The sequence below is a fragment of the Narcine bancroftii genome, chromosome 1, assembly GCF_036971445.1.
Source record: "Narcine bancroftii isolate sNarBan1 chromosome 1, sNarBan1.hap1, whole genome shotgun sequence".
In the NCBI taxonomy this organism is placed as follows: Eukaryota; Metazoa; Chordata; class Chondrichthyes; order Torpediniformes; family Narcinidae; genus Narcine; species Narcine bancroftii.
Window position 1 is genome coordinate 195,728,296 of NC_091469.1, and position 24,918 is coordinate 195,753,213.

General features: G+C 41.8%; 2 protein-coding genes across 2 annotated transcripts in view; both read left to right on the plus strand.

The window, feature by feature from the left end:
• cfap77 (cilia and flagella associated protein 77) overlaps positions 1–9,004 on the plus strand; it is a 177,901-nt gene extending 168,897 nt beyond the window's left edge. Inside the window, exon 7 of the mRNA XM_069887127.1 lies at positions 8,930–9,004. Coding sequence (XP_069743228.1) covers positions 8,930–8,989 — 60 coding nt within the window. The 3' untranslated portion in view covers positions 8,990–9,004. The remainder of the gene's footprint in view (positions 1–8,929) is intronic.
• A 6,349-nt stretch (positions 9,005–15,353) lies between these two features.
• LOC138736945 (barH-like 1 homeobox protein) lies at positions 15,354–24,883 on the plus strand. The gene is made up of 3 exons (XM_069887194.1): positions 15,354–15,852; positions 19,965–20,187; positions 24,437–24,883. Exons 1-3 carry the CDS (start codon positions 15,408–15,410, stop codon positions 24,726–24,728), a joined length of 960 nt encoding a protein of 319 aa, XP_069743295.1. The 5' UTR covers positions 15,354–15,407; the 3' UTR covers positions 24,729–24,883.
• Positions 24,884–24,918: the final 35 nt, after the last annotated feature.

Below are 24,918 nucleotides of genomic sequence, written 5' to 3' on the forward strand. Positions count from 1 at the left end.
GATTAGAGCGCCACACCATGACCAAAAGGGAAGGTCACTATTTTGGCTGACCCATGAAAGGGTTCTGGATGCTTTGTGAAAATCACTCACTTTGTTTCCCCTACACCAGGAAAAGGGGAGTTTTGGTTACCATGCATCTGAAAAGAACATTTCTCTGGAAGCACCTTGACAAGAATTGAGTTTACAACAGTCTGCTACCCCGGTTTCTCCCACCCACTCCATGATTACTTTTTTAATCAATTTAAAGTCTGTGTGTCAACCCTGGGTTTTCTGAGACTGGACTTTGAACTGACATATCAGAATTGGGCCTGAAATGTAATAGTTTGGGTATTTTGGACACACACACACACACACACACACACACACACACACACATATATAGTTGGGGGTTTCATTTAGATAAGTTAGATAAAGTGTTATATTATTAGTGATTAATAAATTAAAATATTATTTTAAATATAACACTTTCTTGACTAATTTTCTATTGCTACTCTCTGAGTATGTAACAAAATTGGAGGGCTCATTTGACATCACACCAAATTGGGAGCTGAGTGATTGATTAATTTTTAATTTAAGTTATTAGAATTTTTTAGCCAATTAAAAAGGTTTATATGTGGAATAACAGCAGCGATGGACATTGATAGGTTTTTAAGATCATCTACCTTTGGAGAGTTTCAGGGGGCGAAAAAGAGTGAGCTGTTGACTTTCGCACTAAAGTTGAAATTTGCAGTGGTAGAACAATCAATGAAAAAGGCAGAGATCCAGAAAGTTACAGGTGTCTATTCTGTATTAAAAGGGAAGTACGAAGAGAAAGAGCGAACACAAAGGCAGTTTGAGTTAAACAAACTTCAATTTGAGGTTGAGAGAGAGAAGATAAACAGAGATGCAGAGGCAAAAGCAGTTTGAGCTAGAATTAGAAGCCAAGAAACAGAAGTGTTTTGAGCTAGATTTAGAAAAACTTAGAAGGGAGAAAGCCGAGAGGTAAAGAGTGTTTGAGGAAGAAATGGAAACTTGGCAAGAATCTGCTGAATGAGCAGATAAGTATGTTTTAACCCACAGGGTTGTGCCAAGTGGAACCTTCCAGAGGGGTAAGGTGGAATATCCACCTAAGTTTTTTTAAAAAAACAAATTGTCCCTGCTGTGAGGTTGACTGCCAAGCCAGGCAGTGATATAAACCAAGTCAGATTCAGATGTACAGGTACTCCCTGACATGCAACCTATACAACTTACAACCATCTTCACATATATATTTTTTTCATAAAAAAATATAAAATTTACATGGTTTATATTGTATTTGACAAACTATGACAGGGATACAGGGCATGTAAGAGCCAAATGTGCATATTTAGCTTGTTATTCAGCGTCCTGGGGTCCATAGGCTGGGCATGGCCATTTTGATTACTGTGCACATGCGCGAGTCTTCGGTTGGCACATGTGCGGTGGGTTCACGTATGGGAGTTTGGTTGGTGCATGGGCGAGAGCTAAGGGCATGAATTCAATGTCGTAAGGGTGCTTAACTTTCGCATACGCCAACTGAACTCCCATACGTGAACCCACCGTGCATGCACCAACCGAAGACTCACGCATGTGCAAAGAAATCAAGGTGGCTGTGTCCCACCTATGGACCCCAGGATGCTGACTAACAAGGTAAGAACACAAAATTTGGTTCTTACATGCCCTGTATTCCTATTATAATTTGTCAAATGCAACATTTGATTAAAAAGTTTGCTTTAATAATTTGGTACTCCATGTGCATGGGCAAAATTCTAACTTACATACATTTCAAGATACAACTGATCCTTCAGTCCCAATTGCAGTTTTAAGTCAGGGTGTACCTGTATATTCAGCCTGTGCAGTGACGCGAGCTATGTCTAAAAAGAAGCTTGCCAGTGCAGACGGTTTGAACCAGAGTTCTAGTGTTAAACCTGAGAGTAAGAATTTGCCATTGTCCTAAAAAGCATTCATAGCAGGGCAGAACAGAGATGCTGATCTTGCTAAGGTGAGAGATAAGGCTCCCTCTTAAGAGGAAATTAAGACAGTGCTAGTTGGATATTATTTTAAGGGAGGGGTGCTAATGAGGAAGTGGAGATATTTGATATCCCTGCCAATGAAGAATGGGCAGTTGTTCACCAGGTTGTAATTCCTAAAGCCTATAGGGATGAGAATTTTAACATTGGCCCATATATAGCATGCCCTTGGGTGGTCATCTTGGTGTAAAGAAAACAATGTATAAGATTATGAATCAATTTTATTGACATAGTCTAAGAAAATATGTTGTGACGTTTTGCTGGACATGTCACATTTGTCAGGTTGTGGGGAAACCTTATCAGAGTCACCTAGTGGCTCCTTTAAAATCTATTTCTGTTTTTTGGAAACCCTTTCCTAAAGTTATTGTGGATTGTGTTGGCCCATTGCTCAAGACAAAAGCTGGGATTTAGTATTTGTTAACTGTCATGTGCACAGCCTCCAGATTTCCAGAAGCAATGCCACTTAAAAATATTAAACCTAAGACTGTGTCAATTGCTCATGTGAAATTTTTCACTTTAGTTGGTTTGCCAAAAGAGATCCAATCAGACCAGAGAAGTAATGTTATGGTTTATAAATTGAGAGTGAACTAGATCACATCATCTGCATATCATCCAGAATCTCAAGGGGCCTTGGAGAGGTTCCATTTGACTTTCAAAACCATGATGAGGACCTTATGTGTTGAAAATGTGAAAGATTGGGATGAGGATGTTCATTTGCTTTTGTTGGCAGTAAGAAAATCTGTACTAGAATCATTAGGTTTTAGCCCTTTTGAGCTGGTGTTTGGACACCAAGTTAGAGGACCTTTACTGTTGTTGAAGGAACAATGGGTTAATGAGCATGTGCAGTTGAATTTGTTAGATTATGTCTCAAAATTTAAAGATCATTTGCAGAAAGTCTGTGAATTAGCCCAATAGAATTTGAAAACAGCTCACGGGAAAATTAAGATCTGGTATGATAAAAAGGTAAGGATGAGAACTTTTAAACCGGGGATAAACTATTAATTGGTTGTTGATAAAACTGAGGAGTTTAGGGACCCTGAGATGGCACAAGATGACTCCCGAGAGGATCACTTCAAATAAAACATTGTCCCAGTTCTTCTGTCTAATTTGATTATTTTGCAGAATGTGGGTGCTAAGTTGGCTCATCTACAGCCCCAGGAAAAGGAACAGGAACCTATTTCCAAATGTGGCTAAGAGAGCCCGCAATAACTTGTCATAATGTTGATGTTGGAGATGCCAAACCTATCAAACAACATCCATATCGAATGAATGTTGAAAAGTGCAAACTGGTAGATCAAGAGATTGAATATATGTTAGTCATGGTTACATTAGGTTGGAGTTCACCTGGTGTCCTGGTGCCAAAGTCGGACGAGACGATTAGATTTTGCACCGATTATAGAAAAGTTAATGTAGTAATGAAGACAGATGCTTATCCTATTCTTGGATGGATGATTGTGTGGACAAGGTTGGAAAGGCTAAGTTTCTTACAAAGATGGACTTATTAAAAAGTTCCCTTAATAGAGAGAGGTAGAGATATTTCTGCATTTGTGACTTCATCAGGGTTATATGAATATATTGTTTTTTCCATTTGGAATGAAAAATGCTCCAGGGACATTCCAAACAATGATTAATTCTGTGATTCAAGGTTTGGAGCAGTTGGATGCTTATTTTGATGATTTGGTTACAAGGAAGCACATATTTCTGAGTTAGAGAAAGTATTTGACAAACTTTCAAAAGCAAACCTTACTGTTAATTTAGCTAAAAGTGAATTTGGCCATGCTACTGTGACTTTTCTTGGCTATGTTGTTGGTCAAGGTGAGTTGGTCTGTCCAGGCAAAGGTTCAGATGATTTCTGAGTTTCCCATTCCCATGGGTAAGAAAGCTGTTAGGAGGTTTTTGGGAATAGTAGGGTATTACAGAAAATTCTTTAAAAATTTTGGTGATATTGGCTTTCCTTTGACTAACCTTTTGAAGAAGGGTGAAAAGTTTGTCAGGAAGCATTTGACAAACTGAAAGCCATTTTATGTCATCAGTCTGTGCTCGTCACCCGATGTTGAGAAGCCATTTTCTTTAGCAGTAGATGCTAGTGATAAAGCTGCAGGAGCAGTGTTTATTACAAAAGAATGGTTGTGATGATATTGACCATCCAGTGGCTTACTCATCCAAGATATCCAATTAACATCAAAAGAATCATTCTACTATAGAGAAATAATTATTGTCACTTGTACTGGCTTTACAGAATTTTGATGTTTTTATCAGCACAGCTGAAGGATCACTTGTATATACTGACTATAAGCCCTTGGTGTTTTTGAGTAAAGTGAAAAACAAGAATAGACTATTGTTAAACTGGAGAGTCATTCTACAGGAATATGATTTCATGATAAATTAAAGGCAAGGATAATGTAATTGCTGATTGCCTTTAAAGATGTAAAGTTTACACTGTTACTAAAAATTTTATATTTGTCTTCATTATGTCATGTAAATAGTGAATATGTTATTTCAAATATTGTAGGTTGCAGTTAAAATTTTGCCTTACAGCGCAAAATATTTTCTGTTGGTGGGTCCTATTGTGTGCTCTCAGTTAATTTTCATTTGAATAGGACTGTCACTTTAAGAGAACAAATCAAGGTGCAAGCCCTGCAATCTTTTGACATTGACTGTGGGATGACAGGCTGGGGACAGTGTGTAATTAAATTCTCTGCTTCTGAAGAGAGAGGAAGTGGCCCTGGAAAACACAGGTGCAGAGACCATGTGATCAATATGTTAGAGAAAATGTACTTGATTTGATCAGTGGCCATTTTAAGGAAGCAGCACTTGGAGAAGCATTTCTTTGAAGGGATACTGTGCTGAAGTGGCCTCCTATGTTAATAGACAATTGGTCAGATATCTCTCCGTAAGGAGAATGAGTACACCCCACCATGGCCAAAGGAACTGTCACTTTTGAAGGGGGATTAGTGTGCCACACCATGACCAAAAGGGAAGGTCACTATTTTGGCTGACCCATGAAAGAGTACTGGAAGCTTTGTGAAAATCACTCATGTTGTTTCCCCTACATCAGGAAAAGGGGAGACCCGAAAAGGACATAACTCTGGAAACACCTTGACAAGAATTGAGCTTACAACAGTCTGTCACCTCAGCCTTTCCCACCTACCCCATGATTACTTTTTTTGAATACTTTAAAGCCTGCATGTCAACACTGGATTTTCTTAGTCACACAATCGTTACACAAATTTCTCCAAACATTTTCATCAATCTTTCTATCTAAATCCAATTCCCATTTCATTCTTGATATATGAAGATCTGGTTTAGGCATTTTGTAACAACTTATACATTTCAGAAATGAATTTTTTTGCATCATCTTTAGTAAGTAATAGTTCTAAAGTAGATTGTCTAGGTAATTTTAAATCATAACCCAACTGTAGATTAGTGCAGTACAATTTTTTACATCAATTATATTTGACTCCGTACAAACTGATAATTTTTCAACTTAATTCTTCAGATCTATGTTTTAGATGTGGCCAAGAAGTAGGTACCTTTTTTCATTCGACCTGGACTTGTTCTAAGGTTAAAAGTTTTTGGTTGCAAATGAAATTGATTTTAGAGCAGATATTAAAAATAATTTTACCTTTTGACCTAATGTTTTTTTTCTAGGAAACATTAACCCTATAGCTTTAAGATTGAGATTGAATATGTATCAAATTGAATTTTTGTGTTTGGCGGTTTCTAAAAAGTATTTAGCTATTACCTGGAAATCTGACTCAGTCTTAGGGATGAAAAGATGGCATAATGAAATGAAAGCCTGTATTTCTTTAGAAAAGATTACATATAATTTGAGAGACAATTTTTTATTTTTGCTAAAATTTGGAGCCCATATCTGAAAATTATTGGTGCTAAAATTTGATCTCTCGGTCCGCTTTGATGGATGCCGCCACTCCTGCAGCCAAGAAGTTTTAAAGTTTTAAAAGTGATTGTACTAGATAATGATCTCCTTTTTCTCTCTTTGTAGGTGGGGAAGGGAGGAGGGAGTGTATTACTGGGGTGGTTTTTATATAAAAATTATTAATCACATTATGTCTGTATTAAAATGTAGTAACTAATGTTATGTTATGTGATTTTAAACTTTAAGTAAAATATTTTTAAAAAAACACTGAATTTTCTGAGACTGGGCTTTGAAATGATATTCCAGAATTGGGCCTGAACTGTAATAGTTTGGGAATTTTACTTACACACACGCTCGCGCGTGCACACACACACACATAGTTGGGGGTTACCTTTTGATAAGTTAGATAAGGTGTAATATTAATGATGATTAATAAAATATTATTTTATATAACACTGTCTTGGCTAATTTTCTATTACTGCTGTCTGAATACGGAACAAAATTGGTGGCTCATCTGAGACCACACCAAATTGGAAGCTGAGTAATCGATTAATTTCAATTTACTTTATTAGATTTTTTTAGCCAATTAAAAGGCTGTGTGCGGAATGACAGCAACGATGGACATTGATAAATTTTTAAGATTGCCTACCTTTGCAGCTTTTCAGGGGGTGAATTATATACTTCCTATTTATGCCACCTGGGCCCTTATACCTGAACTACCCTTGCCTCATAATCCTCATTTATCTAATTATTTTTCAAAGCTAAAAATTTCCAGTCCTCATAAGTATAATTTGCATCCTTTCCAGTGCAATCACACTTTACTAACAGTATGCTGTATGCCAATGGTTCACAACCTTTTTCTTTCCACTCACATACCATTTTAAGTTTTTCCTGTGCTGTAGGTGCTCTGTGATTAGTAAGGAATTACTTAAGGTGGTATGTGGGTGGGAAGAAAACGTTTGAAAACCACTGCTTTAATAGTACCTCATTTCATAACTCCAAAGGAAATGGGCCAATGACAATTTTTCTCAAGCAAAATATTTCAGTAACAATTGGGTCAAGAGCAGTGATTCTCAACCTTCCCTTCCCACTCACGTACCACCTTCAGCAATCCCTTACTAATCACAGAGCACTTATGACATAGGGATTACTTAAAGTGGTATGTGAGTGGAAAGAAAAAGATTGAGAACCACTGCTGTTTGCATTCCTCAAGAAACGGTCTGCCTTGTCTTGTGTACTGTCCCATTCTAATCTCTCTATTCTCATATTTGTCACTTCGTCACTGAAAGAAACCATACAGTGTGCATTTTACCTACCTTCTTGAAAGATCTTGAACTTATGGACATATCTTGATCTTCACACTGCTCGGTATCCTTCCATTTACCACAGTCCCTTGTCCTGTTCCCAAATCTAGTCCTCATATTTCTCCAGATGGGATTAAATTTCTCACCTTTATGCCCAGAGTATCTGTATCTTTCTGCAGCCCAGTTTCCTCTTCACTGACTAACAGGAGGCTATTTTTTTTTGTATAATCAGCAAACTATCTCCAATGCTTTAATAACGTATGTTTAAAAACCCCACAGTAGTCGAGGCGAGATTCAGTCAGTTGAGAAACACTACAGCACGGCAAAAGGATATTTTTTTTTAAAAAATGTAGGTACTGTAAATATAAAAGAAAATCTGAATATTCCGAAAAAGACTTACCGGGTCAGACAGCGTCCTTGGAAAGAGAAACAACACCCTTTCAGGTTCAAACTTCTTCGTCCGTCCTACTGGGTGCTTCCAGCATTTTCTGATCCAAATTGAAAGAAGAATCGTCTTTACATATCTATCTATGTATTTCTTGATGTGTTTCATCTGACACTCTTCGATAAAATGTATAAAATGGTTGTCTTTTCTCACTCGCCTAATAGTTCAAAAGTTCGACAGTTGGAATACTAGTTGAGCGTATCCATCTAACTTTAACCTCTGTTATCCAACATTAACCCAAGCTACAATTTGCATCAGGTCGGAATTGTGTTTCCTGGAATAAATATGGGCTCCGAACTTTTGCCATTCATATTAAAATGTGACACCAGCTCATCTCGTCTGTTCCCAAGGCAGGCAAATTATTTTCAAATAATCCCTCGCCTCTTCGTTTCGTCACCACATCAAGGAGCCAATCGACCAATTGTGAAAATGTTTCTTTTTAAATATATATTCCCAAAAGATCCCTCTACTTTAGAAAATAACGAATAATAAGATTTTCCATAAAAATGACGACATTATAAACAACGGGGTAATTTCAAGTTTATGTATTTTATTTACAACAATGTGGAAGTCGATTCCGACCATTTCAACTCGTGCTGCCCAATTAATCTACAACCCTATACATTTTGGAGGATGGATGGAAACCGGAGCACCCAGGGAAACCCCACGCAGACACGGGGAGAACATTCAAACTCGCTGGGCCTCTAATAGCGTCGCGCTGACCGCTATTTCGGTTGAAACATTCCCCTTTTCCGTAGGATCTACAGTAAATGTTGCAGCCGGAACGAGTGGTGAAGTTCTGGGGAGTTGGCTGTTTGTTGCCTCAGTCGGACAACTTTCCAGATAACGTTGCAACCCTGCTAACAGAGAAACATTATGAATTCAGTCGGCATCCATTCATTACTTATCCTGAGCTGTTCATTTCTAACGGGCTCCAGACAATGCTTTAAAAGCCTATCCCGCTTTTCCTGCTACTCGCTTAGCTACAGTCACGCACCGACTTCCCGTCGCTGTCCAGCTCCACGTGTTTTGTCGATTACCCTACAATCGCAGCATCTGCAGACTTTCTTGTTTAATTTAAGTGTCTAAATCCATGTTCCAGTTTGACCAAGAATTCTGTACACTCTGTTGATTTGTGCCGGTCACCGAGTTTAGGATAAATGCTCTCCCTGGATGTTGCTCGTGTGGTGGCTGTTGTGAAGACTGCTATTCCTGATATTGGGACCGTGGCATGTTATATATCCTCTTAAATATTTGCTCTTCTTCTCCACAGCTAAAGTTCTCCTCTCTGAAACCCACCAAAGGACACCGACTACAGCAATACGATGAGTAAACACTCCTGGGAGTCCAGGTCGCTCAACCAATCGTCATTCACGAGTAAGCCCGTGTCCGGCAATAGGGTGTCCTTGTTGGCGGTGGAAGGGTACGAGAAAGAGGCTGGGACTCCAGTCATCGGCAAACATGAACATTCTGTGTGAAGAAAAAGAAGATGGAGAGACTTGGCAGTTCAGGGAGCACCCATGGCTCGGTCAACTTTTCGGGACCGTTGAGTTCCACCAGCTTCTCTTTGTTCACTCAAGGTCCCAGCATGAGCATCTGCATCCTTTGTGTTTTTCAACATGAAGTTTTTATTCATTTCATGAAATAGTTTCTGCTTCAACAAATGAGTTCATTTGCCCTCGTAATTTGCATTGAAATCAACCCAATTTTCGTGATTTTCACTTGACTTGTTCGGATTCTAGCATCCCAACCCACCCCCAGGATCTTCTGTTGGCCACCTTTATTTGACTTGTTCATAGTGAGTTACAAAGGGTTTGTCCAAATTGCGGATTTATCTGACTTTTTTAAATCTTTCAAATTCCAAAGCAGAAGATGTTATACTGTAAGGTTTAATCTTATCTGGAAATGCTCGGCATGTGAAATCTCGCGGTAAAATTCTGGTCCAAAATGTAACAACAATATCTTGTTATTGAGGCGAATGTCTCTATCCGAACACACCTACAGCACGGGTCTTTCCGCACATACACCTCTCCACGGAAAGGGGGAATAATTAAAACGCCATTTGTTGATAGAGTGAATCATCTCCCCCTCCATCCCCCTCCCCCCCCCGCCCTTCACCACCCCCCGCACTCAGCACAGGCCTAGTCTCAATAAGTTTGGAACTTACCAAATGACATTCTTTTGAACCCTTGCAAGCGTTCGTTAACGAATTTTCACTGAAATGCATGATATGGAATTAGATCGACACGTTACAAAATAAAATGTAATTTACAGCCATTTTCATAAATGATGAATGCAATTCGCACAGACCTTGGACACTGGAACCTCGAGGGAGTCTAGTGTAGAAATTGCAGGGGTTCTGACAGAAATATTTAAAATGTCCTTGGCCATGTGTGTGGTGCTCTCGTTGTCCAGTTGTTTAAAATAAGGCTCCAAAAGTAACCTTGGAAATTATAGGCCGATGAACCTTCAAATCTCTTTGAAGGTATTCAAAGAGATTGGGTATACAAGTATTGGGATAGCCAGGGACTGATAAGGGATAGTCAACATGGCTTTGTGTGTGGTAGATCGTGTTTAACCACTCTTGAAGAATCTTTCAAGGAGGTTACCAGGAAAGTTGACTGAGGAGTGCGTAGAATAGAGGGATCTGGGAATACATATATAATTCCCTGAAAGTGGCACCACTGGTGGATAGGGTGTAAAGAGAGTTTTTGGAATATTGGCCTTCGTAAATCAAAGTATTTGGTCACCTAATTGCAGGAAATATATCAATAAGATAGAAAGGGTGCAGAGAGATTTATTAGGATGTTGCCCAAACTTTAGGAACTGAGTTATAGGGAGATGTTAAACAGGTTAGAACTTTATTCCCTGGAGTGTAGAAGAATGAGAAGAGATTTGATAAAGGTATTTAAAATTATGAGGGGGAAGGTAGATAGAATAAATGTAGATAGGCTTTTTTTCCCCACTGAAGGTAGGTGAGATACAATCCAGAGGACAAAGGAATGAACAGGGAAAAGTTTAGCGGGAATATGAGGGGGAACTTCTTCACGCAGATTGGTGGGGTGTGGAACTAGCTTCCAGCTAAAATGGTGAATGCAGGCTTAATGTTAACATTAAAGATGAACTTGGAAAAGCAAGTGGATGGGAGAGGTATGGAGGGCTATGGACTGGGTACAGTTCAGTGGGACTTGGCAAAAAATTGTTTGGCACAGACTAGAAGGGCTGAAGGGACCTGTCTATGGTTCTATTATTCATAAGCAGCGAGAATAGGGCATTGTACAATATTTTATTCTGCATTTTCGTGGAAGTCATCCAAGTCGCGACGAAATGTCAACATAAGTCGTTCGGTTCAAATGTAAGTCATAGTCATACAGCGTGGAAACAGGCCCTTGGGTCCATCTTGCCTACACCGACCAAATGTCCCACCCATACTAGTCCCACCTGGTCTTCTTATGAAACTGTCCATACAGTTCCTGCTTCAAATCTAAATCAAGTTGAATATAATGAGTCTGTAGATCCATGAGCTACCTGGCTGGGTAGAGATAGGAATCTGGGTATGTAGTAATGAGATAACTCGCTCACAGATATAATGTGTGGAGCAGCCTCCAACATCATTCTCCCGCTTTCTCCATCAGATCTTTGACACATGCCTGAAGGAAACCCTTTCGCCGCGTGCGCCCTCTGGATGAAGCGCCTGATTCTCTAGTTTTGTACATGAAACTCTTCTTACGTCAAGTAAATTCGTGTTGAATCTTCCTGAATTGGATTCACACTTCGCTCCGCAGGTATGAATCTATGCTTTTGAGAGCTTTAGGCGCCTTTGTTCCGTAACTCCAACTGTTTCTCAAAGTTTAAAGAGCCTGTTGTCTATGGCTGATAATCTTCCTGCCTCCATTATGACCGTTCTGATTGTTCTTCTCAGTTATGGGGTCACAAACTTAACCCACAAATGAGCGAAATATCTAAAGCGTACAATTGAACATGTAGATGGAATCCTAATAGATCCAAATGGCTCTCGAAGTCAGTAGAGGTTGGCATTCCCATTACTGGCTGATCTACTCTGCATGGGCGAGCAACATAAAAAATAAATCTCCCCATTTCGTTTCGAAAACCCACTTCATAAAGTTTCGGTGGTGTCGTGAAATCGTACGGAGAAGGACAAGAGTTCCATAGTATCGGTTATTTAGAACTCTCCAACTGGTTTCACTTCACTCTGCAACTTTCCCTCCTTCATTTTGCCAACTCCTTTGAAAGTTGCTGTGGGATCGCTTTCCTTTCCCCTTCAGGCGGCGCGTTCCAGATTTTCGCAACTCGCTGCAAACTTTCAACTTCTTTTCTCTCGAACATCCACTGCAATATACCTAGATCCTCCACCCACTTCACGTACACATGTTCTGCTCAACACATGGAGGTCCGGGGGCTCTTTGGGAAGAGGAGCCACTTTGCTGGTATTATTTGGTCTTCTGAGCAGATTAAGACTCGTGGAAGCCTCGTGTCGCCGCTCAGCAGCCGTGCAAGAAAGAACTTGGCATTTGGAAAATTCTAACCTTGATCTTTGCTAGTTCGGAACATTTTACTTAGCCAAATACTAAAATTCGCTGTTACGCGAGTTCTCCAAAGTCCTTTAACAAATTCCGCGATACCAAAGGAAGAATGAGGGGGAAATTACCGACAGAGTGAATTGATCCGAGGAGGGTTGAGGGGGGAACATTACCCCAGTGGGGCCTCCAATACAGTGCATGGTCGAGGCAGAAATATCGCCATTCTTCGAAAGAACGAGCTCTTGCGGTACCGTAACCTCGGGAGCGATTGGGAACTGGATTTAGTCTAAACAGTTCTTGAGGACCAGCATAAACAGAATGGACCGAATGGACTCTTCTGAGGCACAGTGGTTTTACAAACTGACATCACTTGGCTCATTAGGTAAACGATCGCTGTAACCTTAAGGTTAAAGGGGGTGGGGAGAATGAGCCATCAAACCGTGTATAAAGGTAATCGGCGAATAAACACTCGCTTTTAAATGCTACAGATTTGTACAGGTACTTCTGCAGAGTTATGGATGGGAGGGACGGACGAAGGTTTGGCCATTCGTTGCTCGTGGTCATTGCTGGGGCTGTGACTCCTATTCCCACCTTATAAACTTTGACATCTGCGATGTTCTGCATTCGCGATTCTCGGGTGAATTGTTAAATTGTTAACAATTCAGTCACGAATTCTTGTAAGCGAATTAGATGTGAGGTAGCGCCAGGACCGGCCTCACGGCGAGTTCAAATATAGAGAAATACGCTTGGAAAATAAGGTCACCCACAGACTAATAAAGGACAGGGAGGGAGTGCGAAAAAATGCATTTCTTTGTAATATGCAAATACGATCATGAATTATCATCCAAACGCGAAAAACAAACTCGTAGCTTCAGATGCATCGTGCACATTTTAAAGATTCAAGATCATTTGTGTATACGGGCGCACAAAGTTCAGCGGAAGAACGCTCGTGCTCAGTGTGGAGGCTGGGGTAAAATAGAAATGGAGAAAATACTAGACAAATCTTATTTGCATACTCGTGGGTAGTTTGACATGAACAATTCAGCGATGGCTTGTTTCTGAATATATTGCAAAGGACAGAACAGCAGGTGCACAGATTTAAGCCAGTTGAGTCTGTAGCTCTCAGGTCAAGACACAAAGCTGTTCCAGGTCTTACACTCCGATGATCTCTCCTTTTTGTGAGCTCGCACCGTGTAAGCGGGCACTCGTGGAATGCGTAAATCAATACAGATTGCATCATTCTCCGGCCACGCAGAGTCCTGCCCCCTGGTATGAGGTGTCCCAGGTAAATTCACTGCTGAATGTGTCAGACACCAATTAATTCACTTGGTGAATGTACTTGGTATTCACTAACTCCCTGGTGAATGTACGTTACTAGCTAACTCGTCTAGTGATTGTAGCCGTAGCCAGCTGACACTTCTGGTAAATATACTGAAGAAGAGCTCGTCCCTGAGGTAAGCGAACTTTCCATCAGTGAACTCCCCTGCTTAAAATCCCTGTTGCCAGCCGCTCCCCGGTGAATGTAGCGGATACCAGTTATGTACCTTATTTTTTTAAAAAAACACGCTGGGGGTGATAGGATGTCTATAAATAAAGAGAAAGATTCTACTGATTATGAAAAGACAGCAAAATAAATAAGAAATTAGATAGAGAGCGTGTAAGAGAGAGTGAGAGAAATGAGAAAGTGTGTGTGTGTGAGAGAGAGAGAGATTAAAAATCATAACAGGACCTCCAGAAAGAAAGCGATTCCCAACCCCTGACTGAGAGGCAAACAGGCTGAGAGGAAGTAGTAGTTTTTTTAATTGAAAACCGAGGTTCGGAGTGATGTCTGTCAATGTAGCAGATTCTTAAGTGTTGATATTCTTCCATGTGGTGAGATTTGTGGCAAGTGGCGAGTAATTAATGAAAATTAGTCGAAGTGTAGCGACGAATAGTGAGCCCACCAGTGCGCTGAAACAAACAGTGAACACTTAAGATTTCAGACTCCCTCTCTCTACCCGATCGTACTCGTCTTTCTCCTCGCGTCTGTAGGTGCAACAGGCAGTGAATGAAAGAGTTGGTGCAGGCAAGATGCCACAACCTCAAGTATATTCTCGGTCCCTTCCTGAGACCAGTGATACGCGGAGCCGTCAGAATGCCCCTTTCACACGTTTATCGTGTTCCGATAGATATTACCTCGCCAAGACCCAGAAGATGAATAATCATTCTCATAATAATAGTTCTTTCCGTTATTAAGGTATTTTTGAAATGCAGGAGTACGGCTTGTACTTGTTCGTAATCTCTTGATGTAATTATTTTTCTTGGTCAATACGGCAGAAATAATGATATTAGGAATGCTATGAAATCAGGTTCGGCTGTTAAACGGTATTCGGCCTTTGAATGACAGTGACGGCTAGAATTGTGGAAGTCGGTCTAATTCTCATGTCACACAATATTCACGATTTTCACCCGTGAATACTGGCTGCTGCTGACCGCCACCAACACCTCCGGTGAGAATGTTTGAATACTTAACCCAACTCAGAAATAATACACTGAACCCCTTGAAGCCCCACCGCAGATGGTAATATAGGTGCATCGTGCAACTTTGTGAAAACTCCTCACTCTCCACACAGCCGCGGCAAACGAAAGCAAAATCTGGCTGAGGCAAACTCTCTTTGCACCCTGCACCCACCCATTACTCCTCGCCACCCCGCGAATAATTATTACTTTATCTGATCAAACTGCGTCAACAGCAGGTAAGTAAACTTGGCGTCATTAATTTCTGATTCCTCTCATTTTCGACTCACAGGATCGGTTCCGTAGTCACCGTGATGTCAGGGAGAAGCCCCAATCAGAAGCGCTTCTGCTCAGGCACGTGTTACAGGCGCATTAGAAAGAAAAGGAGAGAGAGAAAAAAATCGCTCGCAAAGTGACAGAAGTACATTTTCGTCCTAAAGTGTCACGGGGAGGTGGGAATCTGGTGTGCGAGCAACGGCCCTTCAAGGAACGGGTCTGCCTCTGTCCACGGTGCTGAAACGCAATCGCCACCCAAACGTCCTCTGAACTAGAATCTAGACAGTTTCAAGCCACAAAGAGATCCAGATTTTGTACCAACTTTCTTTTGGAAATTTTAGTCGAGGTTTCATTTCTCCGGATAGCTGTTTGGAAGCGGGAGGATTTCACCACCGAATTTCAGTCAACTTTATTCCAAATGACCATTTAAAGTGAGACATGGAAGGCTCCAGTTTTGGGATTGACTCGATCTTATCCCATCGGCCCGTCAGCCCGGTGCTGGGCAAAGGAGATTCGATGATAGGCGACTGCAGATCACCTTCGGAGATGAAAGGTGGCCTGAGCCCAGTGTCGGACGTGGGCAGCGAGCAGGATTCCCCTTCCTCGCCCGGGACCGAGTGCGGCGAGACGCCGCCGCCCCTGCCGGGCGCCGCTGGCGGACTCGAGTCGCAGCCGCATCCGCTGTGTGCCGCTCCCCAGCCCAGGAATGCCACCTCCTCCTTCCTCATTAGAGACATTCTGGGCGAGTGCAAACCTTTGGCGGCCTGTGCCCCGTATTCCAGCAGCAGTCAGGCTCCCCAGGAAACAGCGCGTAAACAGGGAGAGGATTTCAGAGAGAAACTGGACAAAAGGGAAAATTCTTCCTCGGACACGGAATATAAAGGTAAGCTAAAAGCAGGTCAGTCTCCGCCACAACAAATCATTCAAGCCCGAGGACAGAGGATTTCTGGGAAGATGTAGGAATATAATGATAATAAGTAGGCATTAAAGGCTCAGAGTGTAGGGAACTTCAGAATAAAACTATTGCTTCTTCATTTAATCCAAACAGACCACAGTTTGAACAACTGAAGCGGGCTGAGTTTGGATATTGCCCATTTAAGTGCATTGGCTTTTTTTAAAAAATTTCTCGGACAGAGCCTTCCGTATTTAAAACGCGAATTAAATTTTTCACACAATGGCACTGGATTAATTCCGGTGCTTTGTGCTGTGAAGGAAACACCGAACTGCCTTTTACACTGACGGCCTCGACGAGTTTGGTATCTGCGATATCCGAACCTTTTGTCTCCCTTCCACCACTAACTTTGCACCTTTCGGTCAAAGTCGCCAGCGCAGTGTCAATCCACCGACGATCGCTGGACGGGCATTATGACCCCGAGAGGATGGACTATCACGGCAGGTGATAGCATTAGTGTACAATCTAATTTCTCGGTTAAAGAATAACAAAAATAGATACGGAAAACTCTCCACGCTGCTTTAATAAGCGAATGCATCGGCTGTTCTGGACCCTTCTTTTGTCAATATTCAGGTACATTTACATCTCCCAGATAAGACGCCATTTTTAAAAACTTTATTTCATTTGGTGTTGATTATCAAAACGTTTAAATAGTCACTTCCAAGAAACAGTATTTAAATATGACATTTGAGGGCGCGATTATTTTTTGTTGTTTATCAATGCGTCGTTTTCCTGGATGCTGTAAAGAGTGAATGACAGATTTTTGTACAATTGGTATTTTAAGTAAGTCCTCAAAATAAACATAACTGGTCTCGCTGGTCTTGACATTGCATAAACAAAGTTAATAATATCTTTGTCGTTTTGAATGGAATCAAAAATAAACTTCTGCCAAATAAGCGGAAAATTCAAGTGCATCGTTCTGTGACCCGTAACGCTCCGTGAGTTACAAACTGAAGACTCATTAAGGAGTTAAAAGTTATTTGAAACACAAATATTTAAGCGTGGATATTGGGTATTGATGGCTTAAGAGTAAAACCCAATATTTCCTAAGTTTAAATCTTTCCGGTCGAAAGTGAACAGATGCAGTAAAAGCTGGTAAACATGAATAATGTCAGAAAGAATTCCGCAGGCAAACTGATATCTGGGAGGTATGAGGTGTGATGGGACTTGAGAGAGCCCTGGTATCAGACAGATACTTTCAACCGTCAGAACTTATTTATCAGTGTTGAAATGGTTCAGAGCTTACAGCAAATCCTCCATCAATAAATAAAGATGTGTCTGTGTGGGAGGGAGAGTTATAAAAAGTACAGAGAGCAAACTTGAAAAAAAAAAGAGAAAATTGGGTCTCACCTGCTCCCAGCGCGCAAGACTTTAAACAGCATCAGGAACATTCAATCAACTGAAAGACATGAATAAACGAATGTCATTCTGAAACGGTAGCCTGTCAAAGTTGGTGCAACTTAACATAAATCAAAAGAATCACATTAGACCACTAAGTTATACTGGACCGGAACTCAATATAACATGACAAAAACAGACTGAAGAGGAAACGGCAAACTTTCCAACGTCAATCTCAACACGAATGAAAATGCAACCGCTCCCCATTTCTGCAGCTACAGATTCAGTGTCGTGTCTGATTTTCAAATATGAGCCGATTTTTAGCAAAATAAAAATCAGCTTTAAAATCAGCAGCTGCAGTTTAAACTTTGTTTGAAGTTTATTATTTTATAAAGCAACACAAATTGAAAATTAAATTAGTCGAACGGAGAACATCACGTCTATATTTATTGAGTTGAAAACTTCAGTTCTTTGTTTAAACTGTTTGTTTTTCTTGATTTATATTTTAGAACGAAGTGTTTTAAAAAGGTGAACGTTGTTAATAATAATTTTCAAACCTCCGATAAGGACTGTTTTGACTTTTAAGCAAGTGTTGACCTGTTCTTCCCTCCTCCTTCTCCTTCATTCTGAAACGAAACGTTTCTTGTGAAATCGTTCGATCTCAGGGCCAGATTCTCGATAATGTGCAGTACAATGAAGTCACGATTTTTACTGGAATCACGGCGATTGTAATAACACGCGGTATTAACCATATGCCGGTTTTGTACCAGTCCGTGAGTTGATGAATTGTAAACAAAAAGAGAGATCCGGCGTGTGATTTTATTTCAGACCAATATAATAAAATCCAGATTTTTTGGAATTTTAGTAGAAAAATAAAATAAATGCAACGAATTTATTGTTATTTGAATATACTTTTATGTTCAAAAACAATAAAAGTTTGATTATCTCTGGAAGGTAGTTTCCATTAACTTCACTATTGTGTTCGTGGTTTCGAAACCAAAATTACTGCAATTACTCCGATAAATGAATCCTATATATTCTGGCCCTGAAGCCGGTACTTCCCTTGGTGAAATCCAGTGAGAGTTATCCGAAGTTTGGAGGGGCTGCTTTCATTCTACCCTGGCATGGTTTCGCGTCTGTGTCAATGTATTTTCACCCCCGCACCTTACCTCCACTGAGAACACGTTAACTGGTAATTACGGTCACGGCACGGACTTGGAGCGCCGTGAAATAGTCTGTGGACGCTGATCCTGGTTGTCTTAAGCGCGTGGGACTTCCCACCAGCGTGGACAGTGAGCTCAGGCAATCCATTGTTTAGTGTTGAAGGGAAGAATTATCTGCATCTGGACGCGCCTGGATGTTCACAGGCAATAGGAGACTTTTTTCGTCCTGGCAAACGCATTCCTCGCCAACCCGTCCCTGTGGGATGAGGCGGCAGAAACAATAGCTACAGAAATCATCAGTCGCAGCTACATGAAAAGTAGAGTTGGGGTTGAAGCGGAATATTTTACAGTTCGCATTTTATTCAAGTGGTCGCTCGCCCGTCCGGTTTTAAGGTTTCACTTTAATATGCGGAACAATCCTATGTTCAGTTTTATTTGGAAGGATTCTGGCGTTAATCGGCTTTGTTCGTTACTGTCGGGACGGAGGTGGGATTTAATTTGTAAAACATGAGTTAAATGGAGCTGCTTTGTGCGGGATCCCGCAGTTTTCTGCGACTAATTGACACAGTCAGCTTCAAGCGATCGGTGTAAATTTGCAAGGTAATCCTGCGATCAGGTTTTTTTTAAGGGTAGTGCGAAGATTGAGCCTCTAATCGGCCGGCTTGCTGTTTAAATCAGCTCCGGATCTTCCCTGGTGACTCAATTAAATGGATTATTTCCTTCCTGGTCCGTGGAATTAGATTCAAGTATCTTCTCTCCTTTCTTCCCTTTCGCGCCCCTTTTCTCTTAGCAGCAAGTCCCACTCAATAAACACAAAGACCGAGTCGACGTACCCTTTATACCATACCTGCGGGGACAGTACAACTTCAGCGATGAACTCGGAAAAATATCACTGCAGCCTCCTGGATGGCCAGGATTCGTTGCTGAGCGACCCTTGCGTCCTTTTAACTCAAACAACCCTCGTAATTAATGTGCCAACACATAATAACAGACAGAAAATATTTCCTTACGGGGGTTACAAGCTATTAGTGCGTGGAAGAGACGGGGTATGTGCCCACGCGGACAGAGAGTAGCAGAGGCGTACATTCTCCAGGAATTAGAAAGTATTAGGAATAGTGGAAGATCCACACCATCGCCAGGGGAAGAAAGAAGGTTAAAAAAAAAGAGTGGTACAGGTATTCTAGGAATTAACCGGACTCCCGCTGTGAGTCTAGAACAAGCCCCAAGCACCCGCACTTTTCATTGAATTCGAAGTCACCAAGAATATATGATCTCTTTCAGGGAAGCGATCATAGTGTTTCTTCGACCAATAATTATTATTATTGTTCCTGGTGATGATCAGATCTTGACACTATAGCATTGTGTCAAGCAGGGTCCTCAGAGGAGAGGTGAAGCTTCTTCCAACTTGCTCCGATCACAGCTGGGAGCTTGCCATGGGAAGAAAGAGCTCACGGCGTGGGGAGAGCGGCTCGCTGGCCGGCAAAGGTAGCACTGGATCAGAAATGCTAGTGTGCTCTGTAACTGTCTGTTCATTTTCCGCAGTCAAAGAGGAGGCGGAGAGGGAGATCTCGAGTAGCCGGGAGAGCCCGCCCGTCCGCTTGAAGAAACCCCGTAAGGCCCGCACTGCCTTCACTGATCACCAGCTTGCCCAGTTGGAGAGGAGCTTTGAGCGGCAGAAGTACCTCAGTGTACAAGACAGGATGGAACTGGCGGCTTCGCTGAACCTGACAGACACCCAGGTCAAAACCTGGTACCAAAACAGGAGGTGAGTCACACTAATTAGCAATATGAAATAAACACACCAGGTGGCGAACGTAAACTGACCACAAGACCCGCTTGAGGAGGCATTTGATATAGATCTCGTTGGTATGGGGGTAAAAATCACGCCGTGTCAGCCGAAAGAGAAATGTGGTGGCCAGCGCTTCTCTTATAGAACCCAGGAAGAAACACTCAGATTACAGACATACACGGTCGAAAATGAGATCTGAATCCCATACAGAGAAAGGAGTCACGGGGAGAGGTGGGTGGGCGACTCCAATCGGATCCAAGAAGTAGGACCTGCGGCTGCCCAACATTGACAAGGTGGGAAAGGAAGCGGAGAAGGGAACAGGGGGCGGGGAGAAAGAACAGGGTGGGGAGTGAGGCTTCGTGGTATGAGATGGGGCGACCCGGTTCTCGGGGTGTTGTGGTTCAGGAGATGAGTTGGTGGTAAATGGGATCCATTGCACCCGCGCAGGGGCAGCTCCAACGTGTGGGACATTGCAGCATTGGATGGAGCCAGAGGCAGTAAATAAACTACAGAAGAGTGAAGAGAGACTAAGATAACGCAGAAAACTACAGGCTTGGTCAGGATGAGGATTCTCTCTAAACGTGAATTAACAAGGAGATATTTTAATGTCAGAATCAATCGAATGGTAAACTATTCCCAACTGAATCAAAAAAACCCAAAAAGGATGGTCATCTCGCGATGAGATGGGGGACAGGGTGATACAAATTTAAAATGCGAAAGCAGGGAAAGAATAATTTCTGTTGAAGCCTCTTGCAGATGTGGGCAACGCTCTACATGTCTCAAGAGAGGAGGAATCTGCCAATCTAAATTTAAAAAGATAATTTAGATAAAAATGCTATATAATTTTTTTTAACAAGCACCCGCTCACCAAAATATTTCGAAAACTAGGCCGAATGATCGCTTCATCTGACCAGCCGCAGAGGCGAAATGATCCAGTTCCTGGATCTGGGGGAACGAGAATCTTCTTTTCAAAATGTGCGTGCGTCGGCGACCAATCCCAAAAAGCACGTGAGATGTGGTTGGGTTTTATTCGAAGTGCAATATTTATTATGTACGTTTCCTACTGAGCTGAGTAAACCCGAGTTAGTTGTAATTGAACTAAAATAAGATTGAAGTCTTCCTCGTGGATACAAGAATAATGAACGCCTGAACGATAGGCCTTGCACTATCCAATTTCTTATGGTCCAGTTATGCAGCCGCACAGTTCAGAAAATAAATAAAACCAGCAGGTTTTTGTTTTTAAATCGCGCGAGTTTACATTTGGATTTCGCAGCCCCTGGTTGGGAGAGACTCACCCGGACCACACTTCCCTTCCATTGCGCAAGGCGTGCATGCACCTAAACTGGGAACCAGCAGTTATCAAGTCGAATTGGTCGTCTAGACCCGCTAACAATCTTACTGAAGGAATCACGTTAGTTTGATCCCAGAGGAAAGCGCGCATTATAGATTTAGACAGGGTCTGTTGGGTGGAGGGGGGTGGGGGGTGGGTGAGGAAGTATCCACACCTGGAGCTGCAGTTACTCCGAAAGTTCACTGAAAACCCAATCCAAAATTTGCCTTGTCAGGGTGTCCTGTCCCCATCCTCCCCCAACCCCACTCCCAACCCCCACAAAAGCTGCTAGACTCGCCCATTTCCTCCAGCAAACTGTTCGAATTACTCCGCAGTGTCTTTTATTTATAACAACGGAGGAGGGTAAATGCCAGTGAGACTAGTTTTCTGTGTGTGCGTCTTCATCTATAACACACATGCGCGCACAAGCACATTCGGTTTACAAGACCACACGTTGGAACCCACCGCTTGACAATGGTTGCGTTAGTCTTTTCACCAAATTGAGATGGTTTGCCGTTCTCTCTACCAACAGCTTGGAGTCAGCCTTTGTAATCCCATTAAAGCCATCGAGAAATATCCTCCAAAATCTGTGCGTGATCACAAAACATTTCCCTACTACTCGATTGTTCCCTCTCAGATCAGATGTTAGTGGAACTTTAGAGGTGGATTCGAATTACACTAACCACAAAATATTGCTAATTTTATATGATTACACAAGTGGATTCTTGCACGAATGACATATTTCATGAGAATGATCAGACATTTTGCAGCAATTCTATCCGAAACTTTCGATTTTTGTGAAACAGAGGCTGTGTGGTGAAATCAATGATACCGCGAATGCTTCGACATCTTCCACCCACCTCCCCAAATATCGTCCTTAGTGGAAGAAGGGCGGGGGGAGATCTTTTGGTCGCATTCGGTGCAAATAGGTCAAATATCTCAGTTCCTCTTCCAACTGCTTGTAAAGTTGCGGGGTAACGGAGCACTGCCCCTACATTTGCTTTATCTAAGAATTCGTTCGGCAATTGAAACCATTTGGATCCGGATCTCTCCGGGCAAAGGGCACGGACCATCTTAGAGTCCGGCGCGCAATACTAATTGAACACTTGCAAGGTGATCAGACATAATTTCCCAAACCCTTTCAGGGACAGAGATAAGTTGGAATCACATCTGTTGTAATCACGTTCCAGCACTTAACATTCACCTACCAGAGCTCCTACTCTGGTTCGAGACCTAGGGCCTGACACATTCAATTTCCGTCCATTAAGACATCCTTATTACTGTAGTCTAGGAGAAGTGGAACATACTTAAAAGATGTGGAATTAGGATGATTGACAAATGCCTCTTTACGGGGCCTGACATCTCGTTAAAGAGAATCAAGAACTAAACGTTATCAACAAAATGTACCCCCACCTTCCATAAACATGATCTCAAAATTTTTGAGCAGCTTTTAAAAAAAGAGAATGTTGCTTCTGGTTTTTACGATGGAGCTACCACAAACAAAATCAGGACAGGTTGAATGGGGCCAGCTCTGGATTATTCGGAAGGACTGGATTCATCGACTCAGGCAGCTGAATGCAACTGATCTGTGAGAAAGCTTAAGAACAGGAAACAGAACTTGTTGCAAATATTCTGGGATTTCGGCAGCGTGAAATATAGTGAATATCTTGCATGCGGATGATAAAAGCCGGTGTCAATGAATGAGATCAGCATAAGCCCCTGGGCTCCGCATTGGTCGCTGTCCTTTCATGTGATCCCCTCTTCAATTCCATTAACATTTTCGACTCAGAGTAAATTACCTCATAAAGCACCCGGACTTGGAATTAAGAAACTGGAGGAAATTTAAGAATGTAATTAAACAACAGTGGGAGGTCAGATAGAAGCTCACCTCTTGGGAACGAGGGTGCCCCTCCTGCACTACTTACAAGCCCTGGGAAAGTCAGTGTGGTGTTGGGAAATGAACTTTCAATCCCCGCTCTATATCCCTTACCCAGTGTCTACGGTAACATCAGACCGATTCTCACTTTGCCGGATTTCGGAAGCTTGTTGGAATCATCTTAGTTAATATTATCACAGTTCATCGAATCACTTCTCCAAATAATAGCGGCGCCAAAAACCTGTGTGAAATTCTGGTGTCAAAATTCAGCTATTTCTAATGAACGTATTAAGATATCATACAGAGCTTTTAACGATAATAAGAATGTTTAATGTCATATACATTATACAATGTATTCACACACCGAAGTTCTTACTTGCTGCAGGCACGTCATTAGATATATTAGATTAAATTAAAAGGTAGATATTAAATACAAAAGATAGGTAATAAATATTCACAATACCCCAGTGCAAGAAAAAAGTTACGTTGCAATATTTCAGACAGTTCTCTTGTGGTTTCGGAACAGTCCCTAATTAGTGTAACAAGGGGAGAGGCTCAAGAACTTGGTAACCGTTGAAAACCTACTGATCTTGAACCTCGAGGTGGTAGCTTTAGGGCTTCTAGTTCTACCCAAATACAACAGTGAGAAAAGGCTGTGGGGTGTAAAACGTTTTAATATACAATATTTATAAATACATGCAAATTCTGACAGCCAGACGGGTCTCGATTGCACGACTAGACTTATTTAGCCTCTGAACGCTTCCCAAGGTCTCGGAATCACTGTCTGCTGCCGGGAACAGAACCTTGGCCGTTCTGACCGCATACTCGTCGGGATAGGATCCCAGTTTGTTTTATTCGGTTAAACTAGGCCAACTAATCCACACACTGGAAATAAGTCTAGAATTGAGCTGTGAACATTGGTCTGTGGAAGCACGCTGCAATGCTGCGTTAAGATTAGACTAATTTTAACTCCGATTTAGCTGCAAATGGAGAATTAATCGTGTCCCCTTTCCCAACAGGACGAAATGGAAAAGACAGACAGCAGTGGGATTGGAACTCTTGGCAGAGGCCGGAAACTATTCAGCCCTGCAGCGTATGTTCCCATCTCCTTATTTCTACCACCCTAACGTCGTTTCCAATTTAGATCCGACTGCCATGTACATGTATCGGGGTCCCGCCGCTCCTCATCCCGTCATCCAACGACCCATTGTCCCTCGAGTGCTTATTCACGGACTGGCAGCGGGAGGCGAGCAACCTCCGCCTCTTCCCGGTCTCGCAGGCGTCCTTCCTCGGCCGCCTCAACCTCGATGAGCCGCTTCGACCCCGCTTGGACTTTCGTGGAAGCAACACAAAAATCAAAAGAATTAAAATAGAAAGCTCCAGTATTTAAAAAAAGTGAAACAATTTTTAAGAAAGATTGTATTCTACTGTATTTATGGTCTTTATTTTCAAAGTTTGTGTAAAAACGTGAGAGGGTTTTAACTGTGATTGCTAAAAAGTC

Bases quoted from the DNA above. Each gene is read 5' to 3' on its own strand.
- LOC138736945 (XM_069887194.1), top strand. From the start codon at position 15,408: ATGGAAGGCTCCAGTTTTGGGATTGACTCGATCTTATCCCATCGGCCC. The intron at 15,853-19,964 runs GTAAGCTAAAAG...CATTTTCCGCAG, and splicing joins CTCGGACACGGAATATAAAG to TCAAAGAGGAGGCGGAGAGG. The intron at 20,188-24,436 runs GTGAGTCACACT...CTTTCCCAACAG, and splicing joins ACCTGGTACCAAAACAGGAG to GACGAAATGGAAAAGACAGA.